This window comes from Nerophis lumbriciformis, linkage group LG14 (assembly GCF_033978685.3).
Source record: "Nerophis lumbriciformis linkage group LG14, RoL_Nlum_v2.1, whole genome shotgun sequence".
In the NCBI taxonomy this organism is placed as follows: domain Eukaryota; kingdom Metazoa; phylum Chordata; class Actinopteri; order Syngnathiformes; family Syngnathidae; genus Nerophis; species Nerophis lumbriciformis.
This window is the reverse complement of record NC_084561.2, coordinates 23481155-23507503: the sequence shown is the minus strand read 5'-3', so window position 1 is coordinate 23507503 and position 26349 is coordinate 23481155. Positions and strand designations below refer to the sequence as shown.

At 41.5% G+C, this 26349-nt stretch overlaps 1 protein-coding gene across 1 annotated transcript in view; it reads right to left on the bottom strand.

Annotated features, from left to right (window-relative positions):
- anos1b (anosmin 1b) overlaps positions 1–26349 on the bottom strand; it is a 108663-nt gene that overhangs the window by 24670 nt on the left and 57644 nt on the right. Inside the window, exons 5-8 of the mRNA XM_061976367.2 lie at positions 23980–24164; positions 18797–18926; positions 6305–6398; positions 3642–3852 (exon numbers count right to left, since the gene is read on the bottom strand). Of these exons, the coding sequence (XP_061832351.2) occupies positions 3642–3852; positions 6305–6398; positions 18797–18926; positions 23980–24164 (620 nt within the window). The remainder of the gene's footprint in view (positions 1–3641; positions 3853–6304; positions 6399–18796; positions 18927–23979; positions 24165–26349) is intronic.

Here is a 26349-nt window from a genome sequence, read left to right as displayed (position 1 = left end):
AAATGGCTCCGCCGGGCCCAGTCTGGGATCGCCATCACTACTTAGGATAGCTAACTCCATATGAGCACACTTGCATGAAAAGCTTGAAAACCTGATGTTTATGTTCGGTTTTTTTCTTTTCTTAAAGTGACTCTTTACATTAGTTAAGTGGGTCTAAAGCTATGCACATTATGCTCGGAGATTGATCATGGACCTCTAAAAGTCAAAGACCTCGGCATTACTACAACTACAGCCGTACATTTTTTAGGAAAAACGCACTAAGTAACATATCTTGTGAGCATCTCAAGCACGGATCTTCAAATGCATTTGTCTGAGGGCCAGATTTAAAATAGCACTCGGTTTTGTTTGGAACAATAAAAACAACTACAGAATGAAACAACACAGTAAGAATGTTCATTTTGTAATTCTTAACTCTTCATGTATTTTACTTTTTTGCAATTGCATCATGGCCAATTATGCAGATTTGACACGTAGGTCATTAAAACATTTTCATTGGAAACACTGGATTATGATGAAGTTGATGAAGAAAGGATGAAGTATTGAAATTGTGGTTGGCCATTAGTTCAATGGAGACGTTTCATTGAATATAAATATACTAAAAATATGAGGCTGACAAGAGAGAATGTTGGCGGATCTATGGGTCATTTTAATGCTTTTTTTTCTAATATTTTCGCGACGGACCAGTAGGGTCCCAAAGATCGACCCCTGCACTAGATGGAGCCCCTTTGAGAATCACTGATCTATATTTAACACACTTCCTTGTAGTCTAGAGCACGGGTTCTTAAACCTTTTGACCTCAGGGCCCAACTTTTCCACTTTTCCATGGGGCCCACTCAAATATTAACACTGAATTAGTAATCTTACTCTTGATTTTAATCATATTCAATAATTATATCTAACATACTTATTGTTTACAACCTTGTAAAATCATATGAAAGCATGTGTTAAACACAAAGATTATTATTCATTTAACGTTTTAACTTTAAAAGGGGGACTGCACTTTTTTGGGGAATTTTGCCGATTGTTCAAAATTATTATGAAAGACAAGAACACATGTCTTTTTTAAGGATTTTAACAATTATAAAAAAATGCATGGAGGATATGGGAATAACACAAAACATAGAAAAACGTGTGACAGGTCGGGACAGAAGACGGCCCAAAAAAATAAATAAATCTGAAGCGGCTGACTTCGTGCACCGCCGTAGAAGGCAATGTGCACAAAGTACAGCTGGGTAGCATGTGGCATCAATCGCTAGCAACCTAGAAAACACATTTTGAAATATGAAAGACAGTATGAAAGACATGACGACAGATGGATTTTTTCTCCCAATGCATTCTAAATATTAAAAAAACGGAATTAAAAGTCAGCTTAAAGGGGAACATTATCACCAGACCTATGTAAGCGTCAATATATACCTTGATATTGCAGAAAAAAGACCATATATTTTTTTAACCGATTTCCGAACTCTAAATGGGTGAATTTTGGCGAATTAAACGCCTTTCTAATATTCGCTCTCGGAGCGATGACGTCACAACGTGACGTCACATTGGGAAGCAATCTGCTATTTTCTCAAACACCGAGTCAAATCAGCTCTGTTATTTTCCGTTTTTTCGACTGTTTTCCGTACCTTGGAGACATCATGCCTCGTCGGTGTGTTGTCGGAGGGTGTAACAACACGAACAGGGACGGATTCAAGTTGCACCAGTGGCCCAAAGATGCGAAAGTGGCAAGAAATTGGACGTTTGTTCCGCACACTTTACCGACGAAAGCTATGCTACGACAGAGATGGCAAGAATGTGTGGATATCCTGCGACACTCAAAGCAGATGCATTTCCAACGATAAAGTCAAAGAAATCTGCCGCCAGACCCCCATTGAATCTGCCGGAGTGTGTGAGCAATTCAGGGACAAAGGACCTCGCTAGCACGGCAAGCAATGGCGGCAGTTTGTTCCCGCAGACGAGCGAGCTAAACCCCCCTGGATGTCTTGGCTCACACTGTCCCGAAGATGATCAAGAGAAGAATATCGACCCTAGCTTCCCCGGCCTACTGACATGAGGGTATGTCTACAGAATATATTAATTGATGAAAATTGGGCTGTCTGCACTCTCAAAGTGCATGTTGTTGCCAAATGTATTTCATATGCTGTAAACCTAGTTCATAGTTGTTAGTTTCCTTTAATGCCAAACAAACACATACCAATCGTTGGTTAGAAGGCGATCGCCGAATTCGTCCTCGCTTTCTCCCGTGTCGCTGGCTGTCGTGTCGTTTTCGTCGGTTTCGCTTGCATACGGTTTAAACCGATATGGCTCAATAGCTTCAGTTTCTTCTTCAATTTCGTTTTCGCTACCTGCCTCCACACTACAACCATCCGTTTCAATACATTCGTAATCTGTTGAATCGCTTAAGCCGCTGAAATCCGAGTCTGAATCCGAGCTAATGTCGCTATAGCTTGCTGTTCTATCCGCCATGTTTGTTTGTGTTGGCTTCACTATGTGACGTCACAGGAAAATGGACGGGTGGTTAAAATCAGGCACTTTGAAGCTTTTTTTAGGGATATTGCGTGATGGGTAAAATTTTGAAAAAAACTTCGAAAAATATAATAAGCCACTGGGAACAGATTTTTAATGGTTTTAACAATTCTGAAATTGTGATAATGTTCTCCTTTAAGGGGGAGCTCCAATATTTCGGCCAAAAATCTAATAAATAACCATTCAAAAACCGCCAACAATACTTAATTTTGTGAATTGAATATTAACCAAGTATTAGTGATATTGTTATTATAGAGCGCTAACGCAGACAAACTATAGCGGCGCCGTGTTTACATCATCCAGTGGTCTGCTGCTTCCTTGCTTCCCTGATCCTTGGAAGTTTATTATAGATCATAACTAATGCCTCTCACCAGGAAAGTAGATGGCTGAGAAAGTAATCTGACAAGTTGGTACACTTTAAAAGCCATTTAGGACCCAGAACTGGCGAGAACGACACAAACAGACACTTGGTCCCCCCCGCCCCTCCACTCAGTTTCTCCGCGAGGATTATAAGACATTCTTCACCTAAATTGGGGCGGCATAGCTCGGTTGGTAGAGTGGCCGTGCCAGCAACTTGAGGGTTGCAGGTTTGATTCCCGCTTCCGCCATCCTACTCACTTCCGTTGTGTCCTTGGGCAAGACACTTTACCCACCTGCTCCCAGTGCCACCCACACTGGTTTAAATGTAACTTAGATTTTGTGTTTCACTATGTAAAGCGCTTTGAGTCACTAGAGAAAAGTGCTATATAAATATAATTCACTTCACTTCACACTTCAATCCACTTCAAATGGGAATATATGAACATTCTAGCAGTCGACATCTTAATGACAGAAGACCTTGTACAGTAAGTGATGTCATAAGAAAAGAACATTCAGAAAAGTGGAAAATCATCATAGGTCCCCTTTAACATAGAAGTTCAAGTTCAGAATTCAATAGTAAATGAATAAGATATGCAATATGGTGTCCTCAAGTGCTACTTCATCTCAAGTCATTTTAAGAAGTGGAACAGAAGATGTATTGTAATTGCATTAACCCTGCTTCCTTTGCCCCTTTTCCGTCTCTCGCCGTGTTATCTAATTAACGTTGATAAAGGCAGGAAAGGCTTTCTTACCCCCTGAGTCACTTTGCTGTTGATTCCCTTTTTACTCTGCCGCGGTGCACGTGGCTGTGTAAGCTGTGTGCGCAATGCATGTGTGCTTGTGGGTTTGGACGTCGTACGCCGAGACGCCCAGGTGACTCTGTAGTTGTGGACTGGAAGGTCTCCCTCCCCAGGGGGGTCCCAGCGTATCAAGACGGCCACAGTGATCCCATTTCCCCCTGACCTACAGAGAAAAGGGCAAGATGTCAAACCACATTATAGCGTGAAAGTCAACAAACTTGCACAAACAGGAGGGAGGGATGTCAAAGTGAGTGGGCAGCGTAGGAATAAGCAGGGATGGGGAGGCAGGATGTCGTCTGTCCAGAAACTACTTTCCATGCTGGTCTTGACACACCACCGACACAAAGCCAAGTTCTTAAAGAATAGGCTACTGTTGCCCCCATTGTTGGTTTAGAGGGGAAAAAAAGTTTCACTTGCAGCATTCAATCAACATGTCATAAAAGGAAATGAATTTGATGCCCGGTTTTCAATGATTATCATAATTTAGTTATTTTTCCTTTTCCTTGGGGTTATGTTTTGCGTCTCTGCTGCTTTTTCTTTCCTGTTGTGGTTTTGAATAGTGTCCTTGTCTCTGCATTTTCATTCTATGGTGTTTGTCTTATGGTATGTTAGAGGTTTGGAATTTGGCGGCTGTGCGGTTACGGCCTGTTTTTGTTGATCAAAAATAAAGTTGGGAAAAAAATGAAGTAATGTTGCAGTGAAGTCTTTCTCTTGGTTTGTCGACTGATTTCATTGTGGCTTTTGCAACCCTCTTTTGACCTCATATCACTGTAAATGGGTTATACTTGTATAGCGCTTTTTCTACCTTGAATGTACTCAAAGCGCTTTGACACTATTTCCACATTCTAAGGACAGTGGAGGCTCATTTATTTTGTCACTGTGCCGTGGCACACTAGTGTGCCGTGAGATACAGTCTGGTGTGCCGTGGGAGGTTACCTAATTTCACCTATTTGGGTTAAAAATATTTTTTGCAGACCAGTAATTATAGTCTGCAAATTATGTGTTGTTGTTGAGTGTCGTTGCTGTCTAGAGCTCGGCAGAGTAATCGTGTAATACTCTTCCATATCAGTAGGTGGCAGCAGGTAGCTAAATGCTTTGTTGATGTCGGGAACAGAGGGAGGCAGTGTGAAGGTAAAATTGTGTCCAATGCTTAAACCAAAAATAAACAAAAGGTGAGTGTCCCTAAGAAAAGGCATTGAAGCTTAGGGAAGGCTATGCAGAACGAAACTAAAACTGAACTGGCTACAAAGTAAACAAAAACAGAATGCTGGACGACAGCAAAAACTTACTGTGGAGCAAAGACGGCGTCCACAAAGTACATCCGAACATGACATGACAATCAACAATGTCCCCACAAAGAAGGATAAAAACAACTGAAAATATTCTTGATTGCTAAAACAAAGTAGATGCGGGAAATATCGCTCAAAGGAAGACATGAAACTGCTACAGGAAAATACCAAAAAAAAGAGAAAAAGCCACCAAAATAGGAGCGCAAGACAAGAACTAAAACACTACACACAGGAGCACAACCAAAACACTCAAAATAAGTGACGGTGTGATGTGACAGGTGAGAGAACACCTACTTTGAGACAAGAGCTATAGTGACGCATGCTTGGTTATGGTTAAAAATCATATCCAACAATTGCGACAATGACTTTTTAACTCTCAACTGAGTTTATGATTTCTGCTGGTGGTGTGCCTCCGGATTTTTTCAACGCAAAAAATGTGCCTTGGCTCAAAAAAGGTTGAAAAACACTGATCTAGAGCGTGGAAGGTATACAAATATTTTTATAACTTATATTGGAATACAGGGTTGTAAGGTATACTGGTATTAGTATAGTACCACGATACTAAGGAATATTATTCGGTACTATACTCACTGTAATGATACAAAGTACAGTAGCGTATCTAGTGGATACTACTATGATTGGCATCACAACATCTTCTTTTGTTTAAAAAAATTATATTATGTTTATAAACTCAGGAAGTATGTCCCTGGACACATGAGGCCTTTGAGTATGACCAATGTATGATCCTTTAAATACTTGGTATCGGATTGATAACCAAATTTGTGGTATCATCCAAAACTAATGTAAAGTATCAAAAAACAGAAGAATAAGTGATTATTACATTTGAACAGAAGTGTAGATAGAACATGTTAAAAGAGAAAGTAAGCAGATATTAACAGTAAATAAACAAGTAGATTAATAATTAATTTTCTATCACTTCTCCTTAATAATTTTGACAAAATAGTAGAATGATAAATGACACAATATGTTACTGCATATGTCAGCAGACTAATTAGGAGCCTTTGTTTGTTTACTTACTACTAAAAGACAAGTTGTCTTGTATGTTCACTATTTTATTTAAGGACAAACTTGCAATAAGAAACATATGTTTGAAGTACTGTAAGATTTTTTGTTAAAATAAAGCCAATAAGGCAATTTTTTTGGTCCCCTTTATTTAGAAAAGTACCGAAAAGTATCAAAATAATTTTAGTACCGGTACCAAAATATTGGTATCGGGATAACACTATTAGAATACAATTGCTAATGCAAAGCAGAGAAACAATATAAAGCAAAATAAGTAAAACATAGTTACTGTTTGCTGTATACCTTTCTGTGAAGCGGGACCCCGCTTGTGAAGCTGTCCAAACCAGGGTCTGGTTGCCCACTCGGATATTTACTGGTGTTTCTGGAGGTGACGGGTCTGCAGCGTGACAGAGCAAAAAAATGTTTCAAATAAATCTTCACACTCATATTGTTTTATACGCCACAAAACAGCCATACTCAGGTTTTCGTACCCCCCACTTTTCGTATGATTTGGTTTCCTTATGCCGTGCGTAAATCATTGCACATATGAAGTGCCCAGACAAAGAGTCCTGCACGTTGGTGACTAATTGTCCTTTAAGCGTTGAGACACTATACAGGTTTAGTCGTGACCATGAACAGAATAACTGGTAGAAAATGACTGATTGAGTTCTTGACAGTTAACTTTTAGTCCTTATAAAAAGCGAATCAATTAGCAATATATTCAGATTTATCCTCTTCCATATTTTTTAATCCAGCCATGACCCCGAATCAGATAGGCGGTATAGAAAATGGAGTAACGTGAAGAAAGAAAATCTACAGGGGGGAAGAAAAGCTCATTTCCTCTTTGTCTCAATAGAGTCGACTCAGCCAATTAGATTAATAGCATCAAAGGTGAGCGATACCGGAGAAGCATGACGATTCCTTTTCGGTAGCTACCACAACACGAAAAAACGACCACTGCGAGTCACTGTTTGCCTCGGAGAAGAAATCCCGAGGTCACTTCTCTTTCAGCTCAGACTCTGTGTCTCATTAGTACCTCGTTGCCTGATGCTGTATTTGATTACAACCACAAAAAAGTATCTGATTAGAAGTACATCCCCCATGGCGGGCCTTCCACCGGCCACAGAATGTTCTCAGCTGGCCTTGATGCACAGATCAAAGTTTGATATTAGGATTGAAAGATTTGGTCTGTCTGTGTTCGCATGCATTTGTTTTGTTGTTTCTCTTGGGCCTTTATCTCTTTTTCTCCCTCAGTCATTCCATTATTTTACAATAACGCAGACAAACTATTTTCAGCGGTGCCGTGATCACAGAGCTAAATAGCTTATACTGCTATACTGCCAATTCGAGCTGGTGAGCTGCTGCATCACTTCTGAGTTGGTAAAAGTTAATTCTAGATCATAAATCATGCCTCTCACCTGGATAGTAAAAGATTGTGACCATAAATCGAGAAGTTGGTCATATTTGACATTGACTTTATACCCAGGGATGGCGAGAAAGACAAGAAAAGACGCTCATTTGCGGCACCTTTGCTTTTTTTTTTTAAACCTGAGTGAAGATTGTGATTCATTCTTCATCTAAACGAGACGATATGAACATCTCATCAGTCGGTAAACCAGTTAAAGCAGATATTGTACAGTAAGTGATTGTTTTATTATGTTCGTAGTTTGTATTTCTTGTTTAGCACTTAGCAATACTGCTGCATGATGTTTAGTGTTTCATTAAAGCTGGATCTGTTTAGCACACAGTTTAATAAACTTGTTGCTCAAACTCCTCACATTCAGGCTCACCATTGTAAGGTTCTGGATCATCATTTGTCCCAAAGTAGTCTTTGCTGTCTCCCACAAAGTGTTGTTGTTGAAGGGAAACGCAAAATTTTGTGATTCGTTTGTGAAATTAATCTGTCACCGTATGCAAAACCTGATCAAAATACGTAAATATTACAAGTTATTATAAATGTGCCCGTTACTATATACTCACAGCATGTACGTAAGATTGGATGTTTTGTTAGAGTGCTTTATAGGCATTAACTCCAATTGGCTCCAATGTTAGCTGACTTTTGCTAGTGTTTATTTAAGATTTAGAATGCATTAAAAAAAAAAGCATAAAAAAAGAAAAACATACGTGTGCTTTCCTCACATAAGGATTGTGAATAATACACCATTTTTTTTTAAGTGCAGTGCACCTTTAAGAAGTTTAGATGAACAACATTACAGGAGAAAGTAGACCAGCTATTAACAAGAAAGTAAAATGTACATTAATAAGAGTCTACATCAGTGGTCCCCAAACTACAGCCTCTGAGTCAAATGCAGGCCGACATCGTCCACGATCTGACCAACAGTTAGTTTTTTGTTTTTTTCTGTCCTGTCCAGCCTCTCAGGCAAATCATAATTTGTATGTAGAGGCCCATATCTACCGTACTTTTTGAAAATGTACACTTGAAGTCGTTTTCTTTCCAGACAAGGTCGAAAATAAACTTCATGAACATTGTATTCAGTAGATTCACCCGGTCACAACATGAGGTACACCTGCACACTCTCCGATCGATTCAGACTTCCATGTCATGTTTTTATCTCATCAAATTGATAATTCTGTAGAGTCAAAAAGTAATATTTTATGTTAGTCTAAGATCCTTTACGTGACAGGAGGACTGTTATTTTTAAAGGGGAACATTATCACCAGACCTATGTAAGCGTCAATATATACCTTGATGTTGCAGAAAAAAGACCATATATTTTTTTAACCGATTTCCGAACTCTAAATGGGTGAATTTTGCCGAATTAAACGCCTTTCTATTATTCGCTCTCGGAGCGATGACGTCACGTTGTGACGTCACATCGGGAAGCAATCCGCCATTTTCTCACTTTCGTCGGTGTGTTGTCGGAGGGTGTAACAACAAGAACAGGGACGGATTCAAGTTGCACCAGTGGCCCAAAGATGCGAAAGTGGCAAGAAATTGGACGAAATTTGTTCAAAACACGAGGGTGTGGGGAAAGCCGACGAAATGGTCAGTCGTTTGTTCCGCACGAAAGCTATGCTACAACAGAGATGGCAAGAATGTGTGGATATCCTGCGACACTCAAAGCAGATGCATTTCCAACGATAAAGTCAAAGAAATCTGCCGCCAGACCCCCATTGAATCTGCCGGAGTGTGTGAGCTATTCAGGGACAACGGACCTCGGTTGCATGGCAAGCAATGGCGGCAGTTTGTTCTCGCAGACGAGCGAGCTAAACCCCCTGGATGTCTTAGCTCACACCGTCCCTTATGCCACCGAAGATGATCAAGAGAAGAATATCGACCCTAGCTTCCCTGACCTGCTGACATCAACTCCAAAACTGGACAGATCAGCTTTCAGGAAAAGAGAGTGGATGAGGGTATGTCTACAGAATATATTAATTGATGAAAACTTTATTCATTACTCGCGGTTTTACGTAAATGATTATACATAAACTGTGTTTACCAATAATTTAGCTTAAAAACATTTATTTTTTTCAATCATTCGTGTACATTCGGGTAGTCTTGTGTAATGCAGTATTTTGTGTATATTTAGGTATGGTTAACCTGAGTGCTGAAATCGTGGAAAAATATATGTTCTTAGCGCGCCTGAAATGGGCTGTCTGCACTATCAAAGTGCATGTTGTTGCCAAATGTGTTTCATATGCTGTAAACCTAGTTCATAGTTGTTAGTAATTATCTTATCAGACAGTGTTAAGCCATTGAAATCCGAGTCTGAATCCAAGCTAATGTCGCTATACCTTGCTGTTTGTTTGTATTGGCATCACTGTGTGACATCACAGGAAAATGGGCGGGTGTATATAACGATGGTTAAAATCAGGCACTTTGAAGCTTTTTTTAGGGATATTGCGTGATGGGTAACATTTTGAAAAAAACTTCGAAAAATAAAATAAGCCACTGGGAACTGATTTTCAATGGTTTTAACCCATCTGAAATTGTGATAATGTTGTGAACTGCACTTTTTAAAAAATGTTGCCTATCATTCACAATCCTTTTGTGGGACAAGCACACATATGTTTTTTATGCAGTGTAACTTATAAGTAAATGTGATCAAGCGTATATATATAATATTGCAACGTGCACATTTAACATGTAATATTTATGTATTTTGCTCATTTTATGCATACTGTGGTGTAGTAGTTTCAAAAAGGCATCACGATGTTCGCTTTTCCCCTCAACAACAGCACTGACTATAACTGACGGCAGACTTTGTGGGAGACAACAAACATAATACAATGTCTGCTGTCATTAGAATGCCAAGTAAAAGGATGTTGTTATATTCCAGTTTAGATGAAGAATGACTCATTATGCTCGAAGAGAAAAATGGGGGTGTCTAACTTGGATGCCAAAATTGACTAACTTCTCGGAATATGTTCTCATCCTTCTACTATCCAGGTGAGAGGCATTATTTACAATCTAGAATGAACTTTCACGCGCTTCCAGGCTAGAAAGCAGCTCACCACCCAATGATGTCAATATAGCCACAGAAGCTATTTAGCTCCTTCTGATCACAAAGCCACAAATGAATAGTTTATCTGAGTTAGCGCTTATCAGAATCAGAATCAGAATCAGCTTTATTGTCATTACGCAAGGTAACGAGATTGAGGCCATTCCATACAGTGCGATGTGTGCATGCTAGAAAAACAATGTGCAAATATATAAAAATTTAAAAAATGTAGAAGTGCAATGAATATGGTGTGAAATGAATATATACATGAAAAAACAAAACAAAAACAGGGTTGTTGGTGGAATGGGTTATTGCACCGAAGAGAAGGCAGTTATGAGGGACAATGGGGCAGTCCGTTCAGGATGGTTATGGCCCTGGGGAAGAAGCTGTTCTTTAGCCTGTTTGTTTTGGTTTTAATGCACCTGTAGCGCTTCCCAGAGGGCAGCAGGTGGAACAGGTCAGAGCCAGGGTGGGTGCTGTCTTGAATGATGGCACTGGCTCTGTTGAGGCAGCGGGAGGTGTAGATGTCCGTCAGAGAGGGGAGAGGGCGGCCGATGATCTTCTGAGCCGTCTTGACCACTCTTTGCAGCCTCTCCCTGTCTGCTGCAGTGCAGCTGCCGTACCATACCGTAATACAGTAGGTCAGCAGGCTCTCGATGGACGAGCGGTAGAAGGTCAGCAGCAGGTCAGGCTTCAGGTTGTACTTCCCGAGGACTCTAAGGAAGTGTAGCCGCTGCTGAGCCTTCTTGATGATTGATGTGGTGTTGACTGTCCAGGAGAAGTCATTAGAGATGTGGACTCCAAGGTACCTGAAGGTGTGGACCCTCTCTACACGCTCGCCGTTGATGTAGAGGGGGGCAGGGTCGGTGCTGCTCCTCCTGAAGTCGACGATGATCTCACTGGTCTTGCTGGTGTTGAGAGCGAGGTTGTTCTCCGAAGACCAGGCCGTCAGCTTCAGGACCTCCTCTCTGTAGGCAGCCTCGTCACCCCTGGAGATGAGCCCGACCACTGTGGTATCGTCGGCAAACTTGACGGTAAGGTTGTCACTGTGGGCCGGACTGCAGTCATGGGTGTAAAGGCAGTAGAGGAGGGGGCTCAGCACACAGCCCTGTGGGGAGCCGATGCTCTGCGTGCGGGAGGATGAGAGGTGCGGGCCAAGTCTCACATTCTGGGGTCGGTCCGTTAGGAAGTCCCTTATCCAGGCGTTTGTGAGAGCGGGGAGGCCAAGAGTGTCCAGTTTATTGCAGAGTCTGTCCGGGATTATTGTATTGAAGGCAGAGCTATAGTCCACAGAGAGCATCCGGACGTAGCTCTGCTGCTGCTCCAGGTGGTTCAGAGCAGAGTGGAGAGCAACAGCAATGGCGTCCTCTGTGGACCTGTTCGCCCGGTATGCGAACTGGTGGGGGTCGAAGTCTGGAGGTATATGGTCCTTGATGTGCTGGAGAACAAGTCGCTCGAAGCACTTCATGATTACCGGAGTGAGGGCCACTGGTCGGTAATCATTCAGGCTGGTGATGGGAGACTTCTTCGGCACCGGGATTATTGTAGATGACTTCAGGCAGGATGGGATGACTGCCTGAGCCAGGGAGAGGTTGAAGATCCTGGTGAGTCGGGGAGCGAGCTGGTGGGCGCACGTCCTGAGCACCTTTCCAGGTACTCCGTCTGGTCCGGTAGCCTTCCTGGGGTTCACAGCCAGGAGCACTCGTCTGACACTGTGCTCCTGTACAGTGAGTGGAGTGGCGCCGGAGCCCGGTGGGGGCGGGGGCAGGGCTGGAGCAGATGAGTGTCGCTGGGGGGTTTCGAAACGGGCAAAGAAACAGTTAAGCTCCTCTGCCAGTGTCGCACTCTGATCCGCAGTTGTCATATTGCAGCCTCTGAAGTTCGTGATGTCATGAATGCCCCGCCACACCTCCCGTGAGTTTTTGCTGGACAGATGGGACTCTATGCACCTCCTGTGGTCCGCCTTTGCTTTTTTAATCCCTCTCTTCAGGTCGGCTCTAGCAACACTGTACAGTGCCCTGTCCCCTGACCTGAAGGCTGCGTCGCGGGCCCTGAGGAGTGTGCGGACCTGGCTGGTCATCCAGGGTTTCTTGTTGGGGTAAACCCGAATGGTTTTTTCCACAGTCACATTCCCGATGCAGAACTTTATGTAGTCCAGCACCGTTCCTGTGGCTGTCTCCAGCTCCTGTTGTTGGAAGAGGTCCCAGTCTGTGTGTTGGAAGCAGTCCTGAAGTTTGGGGAGTGCATCGTCAGGCCAGGTCATAACAGTCTTTGTGATAGGCCTGGCCTGGCGTCTGATGGGGGTGTAGGTAGGAGAGAGCAGGAGGGAATGATGGTCTGACTGTCCAAGCTGGGGGAGGGGTGTAGCTCTGTACGCGTGCTTTATGTTGGTATACACGTGGTCCAGGGTGTTCTTGCCCCTTGTAGAACACTTCACGTGCTGGTAGAACTTAGGGAGTACAGTCTTCAGATTGGCCTTATTAAAATCCCCTGCTATGATATGAACACCGTCGGGGTGGGCCCGCTGCTGTTCGTTGACGGTGTTCAGCAGAAGAGAGAGCGCTGTGTTTACTTTGGCGTCCGGTGGAATATACACAGCCGTGATGATAACAACAGACAGCTCTCTCGGGAGAAAAAAAGGCCGACATCTAACAGACATGTACTCCACGTCCGGGCAACAGTGCTGTTCAGTGATTGTCCCGTTTTTTTGTTTTGTTTTTTTTTTCCAAAATGGCGGCGCACACAGACGCAGCGGCTTACGGCTCTCCATTTCAGTGCTCTTTCTTCCTTCTTATAATAACAATATCAATAATACTTTATTAATATTTGTCACAAAATTTAAATGGAGTTTTGCTGATGCTTTTTGGATGGTTATTTAGAGGGCTCTATGGGTAGAAAAGAAATCCCATTAGCTCCATCGTACGCAGACTTTTATTTACGAGTTACACTGGAAAAACTCACAATCTCACCAAGTATACATTTCAAATGTTTTTGTCAAAATATTTACACAAACTAAAGACAAGTCACAATCCCCTGAATTGTAATTTTTCAATGAGACATGAGAACTTGTTTTAAGGCAATAGATTTAAGCATTAGAAGTTTGTTATAAAACACAACCTTTACAATACTATTAGGTATTATAGGTTTTAATTGCTATTTTTAAGATCACAAAATATACTTCACACCATAGACATGGATTGTAGATGAGACTAATATTTGTAGCAGGAAATCAACTGCACACAAACGTATCCGGTAACACTTTAGTATGGGGAACATATTCTGAATAACAATAGTTTGGCCGGGGGTGCGACTTATACTCAGGAGCGACTTATGTGTGAAATTATTAACACATTACTGTAAAATATCAAATAATATTATTCAGCTCATTCACGTAAGAGTCTAGACGTATAAGATTTCATGGGATTTAGCGATTAGGAGTGACAGATTGTTTGGTAAACGTATAGCATGTTCTATATGTTATAGTTATTTGAATGACTCTTACCATAATATGTTACGTTAACATACCAGGCACGTTCTCAGTTGGTTATTTATGCGTCATATAACGTACACTTATTCAGCCTGTTGTTCACTATTCTTTATTTATTTTAAATTGCCTTTCAAATGTCTATTTTTGGTGTTGGGTTTTATCAAATAAATTTCCCCCAAAAATGCGACTTATACTCCAGTGCGACTTCTATATGTTTTTTTCCTTCTTTATTATGCTTTTTCGGCCGGTGCGATTTATACTCCGGAGCGACTTATAGTCGGAAAAATACGGTAATTTAGAGTTATTTGGACACTAGGGGAACATATTCTAAGTACCCTAACCCTAACCTTATTGAGGGAAGACTCTTAGTTAATGGCTTACTGGTTGTATAATAAGGCCATGCAGAATAAGGCACTAATAAGTACTTAATAATGACCCATTAAGAGCCAATATGTCACTAATTTGCATGTTAAAAAGCAACTAATTAATAGTGAATATGTTCCCCATACTAAAGTGTTACCACTTATCCTTTTTATCATTAGCGTCACGATCACAGCACTTGTTATGTCAGTCAAATAGGTTACTTACCGATGCACAAATAAGTCCAACTCAGACTTTCACGGATTCATGTATAATTTGTGGACCCCTCCTAATGTAAAAACATGATGTGCCTCCAATCTTTCCTTCTTTAAGTACCGCAAGTGTCAAGTGAAGTGAGGTAGCAGTAACCTCTTGCTGAGGATAAATGGTTTAAATTATATTTCGTAAAAGTTGTAAAAATCCACTTTATCCCATTTAAAACGTTTTTTTCATGATCGCTTTTATATATGCCTCTAAACCTTCCAAAATAAGCCTAAATCTGATTCAGATAAATAAAACAGTAGCCTAATGGGGCTTAGATCCATCGCCTGAAAACCGGAAGTGTCCGGATGTGCCTCTAGGTCACGTGATTGCAACCCACCTAGGAGCAAGAAAGACATATTTTTATTATTTATCTGGTAAAGTCAAAGAAGACCCTAATAGAGGGGAAACTTGTTGGACATCTGCTAACTTCCTGCTTTGTGACCCCTGAGCCCCATCCCCTGACTAATCTGACTAATGAACTAGAAACACAAAACTGACTGCTATCAGATGGGATTTGGAATGTCTGTATGCGTTTTTAACCTTTAACCCAGAACCCACATTAAACACACACACGCACACGCACACGCAGACACACACGCACAAACACACACACACACAAATTAGTATGAAACCGACAGAATGACAGTCAAGAGATATTATCAGCAACAAGGGAAACAGCTGAACAGCTATCCCCCGGCCCTGTGTATTTAAAACAAATTTGAGGTTATGTAATGCAGTTTGCCTTGCACAAATACACACTAAATTATTCTATTTTCCCATTAGACATTAAATCAGATGAGTCACATTGTATTCTCTCGTTTACAAACAGCTCGCTCCTTACCACTGTCTCCAGTTGTTACGCTGTTTGTCTAACCAGTCTGGAATTGCATGTACACCAGGGATCTCTCAGGGTTCTCCGGGCAACTACAACCCTAGACTAACACCATCCCTCCACCACATCCCACCTCCCCGGATTGTAAATAATCAAATGTAAATAATCTAATGTATATACTTGTTCTTATGCTTTCTGAGCTCACTATGTTCACTGCTCGCTGTACATATCCTACCAAGTCAGACCTACACTGTTACAATGTCCATTTCTCAGATGATATAATTGTTGATGACTGAAGTGCTGATATCAACCAAACCTAACCCCCTCGCCTCAACCCCCTCCACATCCCACTCCCCGGATTGTAAATAATGTAAATAATTCAATGTATATACTCTGATGATTAACTTGTGTGATGACTGTATTATGCTGATAGTATATATATGTACCATGAATTGATTAACGTGGACCCCGACTTAAACAAGTTGAAAAACTTATTCGGGTGTTACCATTTAGTGGTCAATTGTACGGAATATGTACTGTACTGTGCAATCTACTAATACAAGTCTCAATCAATCAATCAATCGGGGGGCCAGACGTCTCCCTTCACTATTAGTCTTATTTTTCCTCTACAGCAAACTTTTGATTTAAGTCTATTTATTTTGTCAGATTTACAATAGCGCTCTGCTGTTTTTAAGGACCTTCTTCAAAAAAAGCAAGTTAAAGATCATCTCTATGACAGTGCTCTAGTGTTTCAAGAATCTGCTGCAAAGATGTGAGTCTCTAACAAGTTTTTTTAACTAAACTCACGAGCCACCAGTTAATGGCCGAATAATGAAAAACAGACGACCTAAAATGGAACCTTGAGGAAGACCACTAGTATAACTAAGGTGGTTGAACAAATGACTAATGATTGCATCTGCAGTAAATACGCTACAACACCTAAGTTACATAAATCACATTATGGAAAATAGTTAGTTAGTAATAGGTAGTTAAAAAGCTCCTCGGTGGCAAGGCCCCGGGGGTAGATGAGATCCGCCCGGAGTTCCTTAAGGCTCTGGATGCTGTGGGGCTGTCTTAGTTGACAAGACTCTGCAGCATCGCGTGGACATCGGGGGCGGTACCACTGGATTGGCAGACCGGGGTGGTGGTTCCTCTCTTTAAGAAGGGGAACCTCCTCAGCCTTCCCGGTAAGGTCTATTCAGGTGTACTGGAGAGGAGGCTACGCCGGATAGTCGAACCTCGGATTCAGGAGGAACAGTGTGGTTTTCGTCCTGGTCGTGGAACTGTGGACCAGCTCTATACTCTCGGCAGGGTCCTTGAGGGTGCATGGGAGTTTGCCCAACCAGTCTACATGTGTTTTGTGGACTTGGAGAAGGCATTCGACCGTGTCCCTCGGGAAGTCCTGTGGGGAGTGCTCAGAAAGTATGGGGTATCGGACTGTCTGATTGTGGCAGTCCGCTCCCTGTATGATCAGTGCCAGAGCTTGGTCCGCATTGCCGGTAGTAAGTCGGACACGTTTCCAGTGAGGGTTGGACTCCGCCAAGGCTGCCCTTTGTCACCGATTCTGTTCATAACTTTTATGGACAGAATTTCTAGGCGCAGTCAAGGCATTGAGGGGATCTGGTTTGGTGGCTGCAGGATTAGGTCTCTGCTTTTTGCAGATGATGTGGTCCTGATGGCTTCATCTGGCCAGGATCTTCAGCTCTCACTGGATCGGTTCGCAGCTGAGTGTGAAGCGACTGGGATGAGAATCAGCACCTCCGAGTCCATGGTTCTCGCCCGGAAAAGGGTGGAGTGCCATCTCCGGGTTGGGGAGGAGATCTTGCCCCAAGTGGAGGAGTTCAAGTACCTCGGAGTCTTGTTCACGAGTGAGGGAAGAGTGGATCGTGAGATCGACAGGCGGATCGGTGCGGCGTCTTCAGTAATGTGGACGCTGTATCGATCCGTTGTGGTGAAGAAGGAGCTGAGGCGGAAGGCAAAGCTCTCAATTTACCGGTCGATCTACGTTCCCATCCTCACCTATGGTCATGAGCTTTGGGTTATGACCGAAAGGACAAGATCACGGGTACAAGTGGCCGAAATGAGTTTCCTCCGCCGGGTGGCGGGGCTCTCCCTTAGAGATAGGGTGAGAAGCTCTGCCATCCGGGAGGAGCTCAAAGTAAAGCCGCTGCTCCTCCACATCGAGAGGAGCCAGATGAGATGGTTCGGGCATCTGGTCAGGATGCCACCCGAACGCCTCCCTAGGGAGGTGTTTAGGGCACGTCCGACCGGTAGGAGGCCACGGGGAAGCCCCAGGACACGTTGGGAAGACTATGTCTCCCGGCTGGCCTGGGAACGCCTTGGGGTCCCACAGGAAGAGCTGGACGAAGTGGCTGGGGAGAGGGAAGTCTGGGCTTCCCTGCTTAGGCTGCTGCTCCCGCGACCCGACCTCGGATAGGCGGAAGAAGATGGATGGATGGATGGATGGATGAAAATAGTTGCAAGTGCCAAAAAGGAGAGGACTTAAAGGGGTGCCTTGAGGAATGCCTCAGTTATGTAAATACCAAGTTTAGACCCCAGTGTTCTATGTTTGCGAGCAAGGTGAAAATGCCAATGCAAGGATCTGCAAATGTGTTTAGAGTGGTCCAAGTTCCTCTATACGACAGGAGCACGCTAATTTGCTGCAAAAATGTCTGTCTCCCAAATTTAAAAAGTAGCTTGGGTGCTGGTATGGTGTCATTACCGGGCCGAATTTGGCCCTGCTAGTTGAATAGTACTGATGTAGACACACATGTAATTCTGGAACACCAGCAGGGCTTCATATCTGCATATCCTGAGAACTAATCTGCAGTCTGCAGTGGACATTATTGTTTCTTTTGAAAGAGTTCTCAATTACATGTGGGGGAAATAACTCCATAAATGTCCACTGCAGAGGACGCTGGTTCTCAGGACGATCCATCCATCCATCCATTTTCTACCACTTGTCCCTTTTGAGGTCGCGGGGGGTGCTGAAGCCTTTCTCAGCTGCATTCGGGCGGAAGGCGGGGTACACCCTGGACAAGTCACCACCTCATCACAGGGCCAACACAGATAGACAGACAACATTCACACTCACATTCACACACTAGAGCCAATTTAGTGTTGCCAATCAACCTGGGGAGGAAGATATTATGCATAGTTTGCTGTGACTACCAGATTTGTTATAGCTTCCCCTTAATTTTTAAGTGAAGCAAAGAGAAAGACCAAGCAACAAGAGGAAGTAAAAAATTATGTTCAATTCCTGAATATTGTATATTAAATTTCTCATTTGCACAAACAGAAGTGGTTTCCTAAGTGTCTTGTGAAAACATTCAAATTATCTGGTTATTGACATTCAGCACAGCTTAACATTTTCGGTGCACTAGCCTGACCTTTACTGGAAATGTAGTGTCTGCCCGGTGTAGTGAAGCCTCTGGTGCCGAGACTGTTTATTGCTGCCACTCTGAACTGGTACCAGCGCTGAGGTCTCAAATCTGACAGAAGTGAATCCTGAGAAAGTGCCTAAAAACACAAACACATCACATATGTCAACAAAGTAGGCGAAGATACTAGACCATATTGTTCTAATTTATCTGTCAGCTTAAATTGATGATGTGCCTTCATACTTTTCAGCTTCTTCCCAAATTCAAAAAACATGCATGTTTATTGGAGACTTTAAATTGTTCATTCAATAATTCAAACCAAATTTAAAAAATCCAACGCCCTTATCCAAAAAAGTGCAAATGAGAATGGTGCACCTACAGTGATGTGGCCTGTGTGTGTGTGCAACAGCAAAGTGCTGAGAGTGTTGGCTCAAAGAAGAGGGATAAAGAGACCAAAAGGCCCAAAGAAGACGAGAGAAGCTATCAAAGTCTTTGCGATCGTTTATACTAAAAAAGAAAGCCATTGTGGTGAAATGTTTGCACTGTCAAACGGAGCTGGCATTTCACAACAAGACGACATCGATGATGCAACACATTACGAGAAAGCACCCTGCGTATTTAAGAGCAGCAAACCACCAGAAACAAGGTTAAGTGTATTTTGAGAGCCACCGCCATCTTTTATGTTTGACTTGCATTTTCCAGCACGTTAGGACATGTTAGCATCTTGAGCAGGAGACAGGGGTATTCAACGTTTTCAGGCCAAGGACCCCCAAACTGAGAATGAGATGCAGCGGTGAGCCCTTACTTATATATCCTGTATGAAATGGTGATTGTGTTTTAAATTAAACTAGTCCTTGGTATTGTGCAATACTAAAATACTCAAATACTACAGTATAACGCCACTAATAGCTAAGTGGCAACTAGCGCGCTAATTGCAAGTAAATTTTAATGCTAACATGAATATAGAAATATACTGTAATTATTATTTCTTGTTTTCATTTTAATCTTGCTATGTAGTGATTATGGTAACCATGCTCCTGTCATTTGTAAAGTACACTACAGTGTGTTGGAACAATGCTAATGTGCATTAAATTAAGGCTGCAGCTAACGATTATTTTTCTATCGATTAATCTATAGATTATTTTTTCGATTAATCGGTTAATCTATGGATTATTTTTTTCGATTAATCTATAGATTATTTTTCCTTTTACCGATCATTTTTTTTATTTAAAATGAAGATGAAAAAATAAATGTAGGCCAGTTTTTTCAAAAGGCATGGCTTTTATTTACAAAAAAAAAAGTATGGCCACTCAGTCAACATTGACAACAACATGACAAAATATTCTGTAACAATGTAAACATTTAACAAAATTAAAAGTAGCTTATTTGCTTTAAATGTGCAAATATAAAAGTAAACATCCAGTGCAAATCTTAATACTCTGCAATAGTATAAGCATTTCAAAAGTAAAAGTATTGCTTATTTTGCTTTAAAATGTGCAAAAATAAAGATAAACATCCAATTCAAAAAAGTGCAAAACGGAAATATTCTGTAACAACAGTGTAAACATTTCAACAAAAGTAAAAGTATTGCTTATTTGCTAAAATGTGCAAAAATAAAGATAAACATCCAATACAAAAAAGTGCAAAACGAAATATTCTGTAACAACAGTGTAAACATTTCAACAAAAGTAAAACTTTTGCTTATTTTGCTTAATAACACAACAATGATAGTATGATTAAAGTGAAAGTTAATTGTTCGTTTGTACATAGTATACGTAATTGTTAATGTTGTAAAAGGTATTTGCACAACTAATTAACGTTAGCGTTAAAGAGGAGCACGTCTTTGTAAACACTGAACAGGCACGCCAAACGCTCCTCTCAGAGCGAAACGGTGCTTTAGTTTATGAATTTACAACGCAGATACAAATGACACATTCATGTTTTTGTGTAATGATGACAACGTATACTCACGCGGACCATTGACTAGTTGATGGTGATGGCAAGAACGCTGCCGTTGTGCTGCTATGATAGGCCATTTCCGCTCGACACAGTGTGCATACAACAACATTATTAGCAGAGGTGGGTAGAGTAGCCAGAAATTGTACTCAAGTAAAAGTAAGGAGTAGTCACCCAAATATTTACTTGAGTAAAAGTAAAAAGTATGTTGTGAAAAAACTACTCAAGTACTGAGTAACATACACACACATATCATATATATATATATATATATATATATATATATATATATGGCGTGGCGCAGTGGAAGAATGGCCGTGCGCGACCCGAGGGTCCCTGGTTCAATCCCCACCTAGTACCAACTTCGTCATGTCCGTTGTGTCCTGAGCAAGACACTTCACCCTTGCTCCTGATGGGTGCTGGTTAGCGCCTTGCATGGCAGCTCCCTCCATCAGTGTGTGAATGTGTGTGTGAATGGGTAAATGTGGAAGTAGTGTTAAAGCGCTTTGAGTACCTTGAAGGTAGAAAAGCGCTATACAAGTACAACCCATTTATATAGATACACACACACACACACACACACACACACACACACACACACACACACACACACACACACATATATATATATATATATATATATATATATATATATATATACATACATTGATATATACAGTATATAATTTATATTTATTTATTTTGCCGTTTTTGTTTACATGTTAAAGGTGTTTTAATAATTATACATGCATGTTTAACATATAGATTCCTTTCTTTCATGAAGACAAGAATATAAGTTGGTGTATTACCTGATTCTGATGACTTGCATTGATTGTAATCAGGAAGCAGTGCTGATAACGTCCACGTTTTCAAATGGAGGAGAAAAAAAGTTCCTCCTTTCTGTCTAATACCACATGAAAGTGGTTGTTATTTGGCATTTTATTTGTCCACCTTCCATATTTGTTTTTATACACTTTACAAGAAATACATTGGCGGCAAACTCCGTAGCTTGCTAGCTTGTTTGCGCTGGCTTTCGGAGACTCTTATTTTGAAAGCGCAGGCGCGATGGAGCGGGACTTTTATTGTGAAGACAGGAACTGTGCAGTCAGTCTTTACGGTTGAAATAAAAAAAGGGTCTTTTTTCCTTCACACTTTTGATTGATTGATTGGAACTTTTATTAGTAGATTGCACAGTACAGTACATATTCCGTACAATTGACCACTAAATGGTAACACCCAAAGTTAGCTCGGAGCCAGTCAGGTCATGTAACCCCTGGCTCTGTTTGATTGGTCCAACGTCACCAGTGACTGCATCTGATTGGTGGAACGAAGTGAAACGTCACCAGTAAGGCAGGCACTATGAAGGTCTGTCTGACAGACCAAAACAAACAAAGCGTGCATTAACAGATCGATAAAAATTAGTAGCGAGTAGCGAGCTGAATGTAGATAAAAGTAGCGGAGTAAAAGTAGCGTTTCTTCTTAGGCCGTTTATTGAAAGAGTCCCACACTTTTGACGACTTTTGGCGTGCTTTTTTCCCCTCGCTCGCACCGCTCGCATCGTCTGCTTTGCGCTCCGCCATGACGGTAGTGTGACGTAAATATGCGACGCGTCGACGAACAAAAACGTCCTCGACGTATTTACGTAACCGATGACGTCGACTACGTCGACGCGTCGTTTCAGCCCTACATTAAATACATTTGTGGAAAATTGCAGGGGGATATAAAGTACCTAAGCAGATCCACTGAGGGTTGCAAACCTAATGTTGAAGACCTCTGATCTCGAGTTTGTATGTTAATGCTAAGGAGTTAGTTGATCAAAAAATCAAACACCACGCCTCCAATGAATAGCTTTTCAAATGTGTACGCGTTAAATTGTTAAAAACATTATCACTCTATTCATCATACTTTATCAGAGAGTCGTTGTGTTTAATTAGGTCATTTATTTATTATCTATCTATTTATTTTATTACATGGTTTGAATCTCAGGGCAGTACGGTGACAGATGGGTTAGTGCGTCTGCCTCACAATACGAAGGTCCTGGGTTCGATCCTGCGCTCAGGATCTTTCTGTGTGGAGTTTGCATGTTCTCCCTGTGACTGCGTGGTTTCCCTCCGGGTACTCCGGCTTCCTCCCACCTCCAAAAACATGCACCTGGGGATAGGTTGATTGGCAACACTAAATTGGCCCTAGTGTGTGAATGTGAGTGTGACTGTTGTCTGTGTTAGCCCTGCGATGAGGTGGCGACTTGTCCAGGGTGTACCCCGCCTTTTGCCCGATTGTAGCTGAGGTAGGCTCCAGCGCCCCCCGCGACCCCGAAGGGAATAAGCGGTAGAAAATGGATGGATGGAGGGTTTGAATCTCCACAGGATTTTTTACTTTTTAAATTTTATTTTTTTTCAAATATAAGCAATACATAGTGATGCTTTTATGTTAAAAGTGAAATTTTAATTGTATGTGTATTTACAAGATGAAAGAATAAGGGTTATTAGAAAAAATCTGTGTTTATTACAATTATTTTATTAAAATACGCTTTTCAATTACTCAATTAATCGAACAAATTAATCAAAAGATTACTCAACTACTATAGTAATCGATAGCTGCAGCCCTAATAAACATTATCAAATGTCAGAGTAATGACACTTGTGTTTTTATCAGATTAATTACTCTACCTCCAAACCAAAATGGAAAGTGAAATAAAGACATAAAAACATAACTAACAGTTATGGTTACAACTGGTTCAGATATTGCGTGTAATACCTGGCTTACTGAGACACCCATACACACACACACACACACACACACACACACACACACACTTGCAGACATGAGCCGTCCTCTATTTAGGTCCATAGTTAAAGTTCAGTCATTCAGACTCAGTCGTTGGAACGACTGTGGCTGCCAGTGGTTCCTTTTTAAGCTCTGCTTATTTACCTAACCTCACACACACACATAAACACGCACACACGCACACACACACGTGCGGGTACACAGTGCACACACGCTCACCCATACATTCACATGAACAGTTTACCCTGGCAGTGTGTGAGACAGGCTGGGGAGGAGTTTTAGACAAGGAGGCAGCAGACTGATGAGCTGAAAACTGTCTATCATCTCCAAAGTAGTAAAAAAAAAAGAGTTATGAGATAAAGATATGTAAGACGACCTTTTGAGGTTAACGGTTAATAGGCAATATCAAATTCTCTAATGCTAAGAGATGAGAGTCTTGTGGCATTTACCATGGCAGCAGTCGTCCATGGGGAAGCATGATCTTCACTGGGGTGAATGCCTCTGTTCCAGCGTGACTGGAGCAGGTAAACCACCGGCTCCACGCTGACATTAAACTTCGACACCCACACCACTTTGACCCGGCCCACTGAATCCTCCACAAAACTAATCTCTCTGCGGGGCTTCAGAGGAACGCCTGGAGGAGAAAGAGAAGACTGATAACTGCTTTGTAATTCAGACTGTAAGTGTTTCAGCAGGTTGTATGGATGTTGATGAGGAAAGTGTCATCATCAAATCACACAATTGACACTGTCCCTCAGTGTCCAGATGACCGACATTTCACTAACAAGTTCTCTTAATGTATTTTTTGCTCTTGAAAATGCATCTGGCAGTCATTTCCCACAATAACAATTAGATTTTTAGTAATAGGTAAATAACCAACTGTACTTGGAACGCCCCTTTCCCTATTGCTAGACTCTTGGTGTGACGTCATCTACAGAACTGGAGCACATTTTTCCACATAGACCAGTGTTTTTCAACCACTGTGTGCCGTGAGATACAGTCTGGTGTGCAATGGGAGATTATTTAGTTTCACCTATTTAGGTTAAAAATATTGTTTGCAAACCGGTAATTATAATCCGCAAATAATGTGCCGTTGTTGAGTCTCGGTGCTGTCTAGAGCTTGACAGAGTAACTATGTTCTTCTCTTCCATATCAGTAGGTGGCAGCTGGTAGGAATTTCTTTGTAGACGTCGGGAACATGGTTTGTCGTAATCAAAATATGCAGACGACAGCGGGAGGCAGCGAGCAGGTAAAAAGGTATCTAATGCTATAAACCAAAAATAAACAAAAGGTGAGTGCCCCTTAGACAAGGCATTAAAGCTTAGGGATGACTATGCAGAATGAAACTAAAACGGAACTGGCTGCAAAGTAAACAAAAACAGAATGCTGGACGACAGCAAAGACTTACAGCGTGTGGAGCAGAGACGGTGTCCACAAAGAACATAAGTACATGACATGCCAATCAACAATGTCCACACAAAAAAAAAATAGCAACAACTTAAGTATTCTTGATTGCTAAAACAAAGCAGGTGCGGGGAATAGCGCTCAAAGGAAGACATGAAACTGCAACAGGAAAACACCAACAAAACAGGAAAAGCCACCAAAATAGGAGTGCAAGACAAGAACTAAAACACTACACACAGGAAAACACCAAAGAACTCTAAATAAGTCACGGCGTGATGTGACAGGTCATGACACTACACCTACTTTGAGACAATAGCTATTGTGATGCATGGTTGTTTATGGTTTAAAGTCATATCCCAAAATTGCGACAACAACTTTTTATCGTCTACTGAATTTAATTTTTTAATGATTATGCAGGTGGTGTGCCTCCGGATTTTTTCAATGAAAAAATGTGCCTTGGCTCAAAAAAGGTTGAAAAACACTGACATAGACAGTGTGAATAAAGGCATTTAAAACAATTTTTTGATCACGTTGCATGTTTATGTCGCTTTGGTCTATGATTACTTCAAAACTAATATGGTAACACTATGACCAAAAAAGAAATCGCCGTTTCCGGACTTCCCAGCTCTTCCATAGAAACCGTAGCCTGTTTCCTTATGCTTTTTCAGCATTTCTTCAAACACCTCGAGGAAAACATCAGTAGAGGAGGACGCAAAATATAATACTAGCGGCTTACCTTCTTTATCTATCATTTTTGAGCATCGGGTCTGCTTTTCTTTCTCTGTTTTTCCGCAGGTTCTGACTCAGTCTTTATCCACTCAAGGGTGCTCCTGATTTTCGGGATCCAATTTGGCTTGGGTCTATAAAGATTGTTTTTATTCAAACTAGATCAGAATCCTTCTTCTTCAAAGTCAGAATTATTCAGTGGTGGGCCGTCAGGTAATTTTTTTATTCACTTTCCCTAAATATCTAAAAGTATTCATATTCTCTTCATGTCATATTATGCTCCTTCCAGCGCTGATATTTTTAGGTTATAGAGTTTGTATCCAATCAGAATTCAGCTAGCTTATGTTGCCATGCTGTACGAAATCTGCCCGAGGCCTTCAGAATCAATAATGCGGGCGTCCATGCACTGTAAGTGAACGGACACAAACATTTGACAGACAGTTGCGATAGCCAATCAGATCACGAGTTGTTGTCAGTAAGGCCTTCTAGATGGCCTAAGGCAGATATATATTGTGATGTTATGAGCTAGGTAACATAAGAACTCCATTACCCAGCATGCCACAGCAGTAAGGAGCATACGCAGTAGCCCCGTTTAGTCATGCCGACAGAGGGATGTTTTTGATGAGCACGCTGTGGAGTAAACTTTAAGAACTCAGCCAACACGCCTCGTCTGCATCTTTAATGATTAG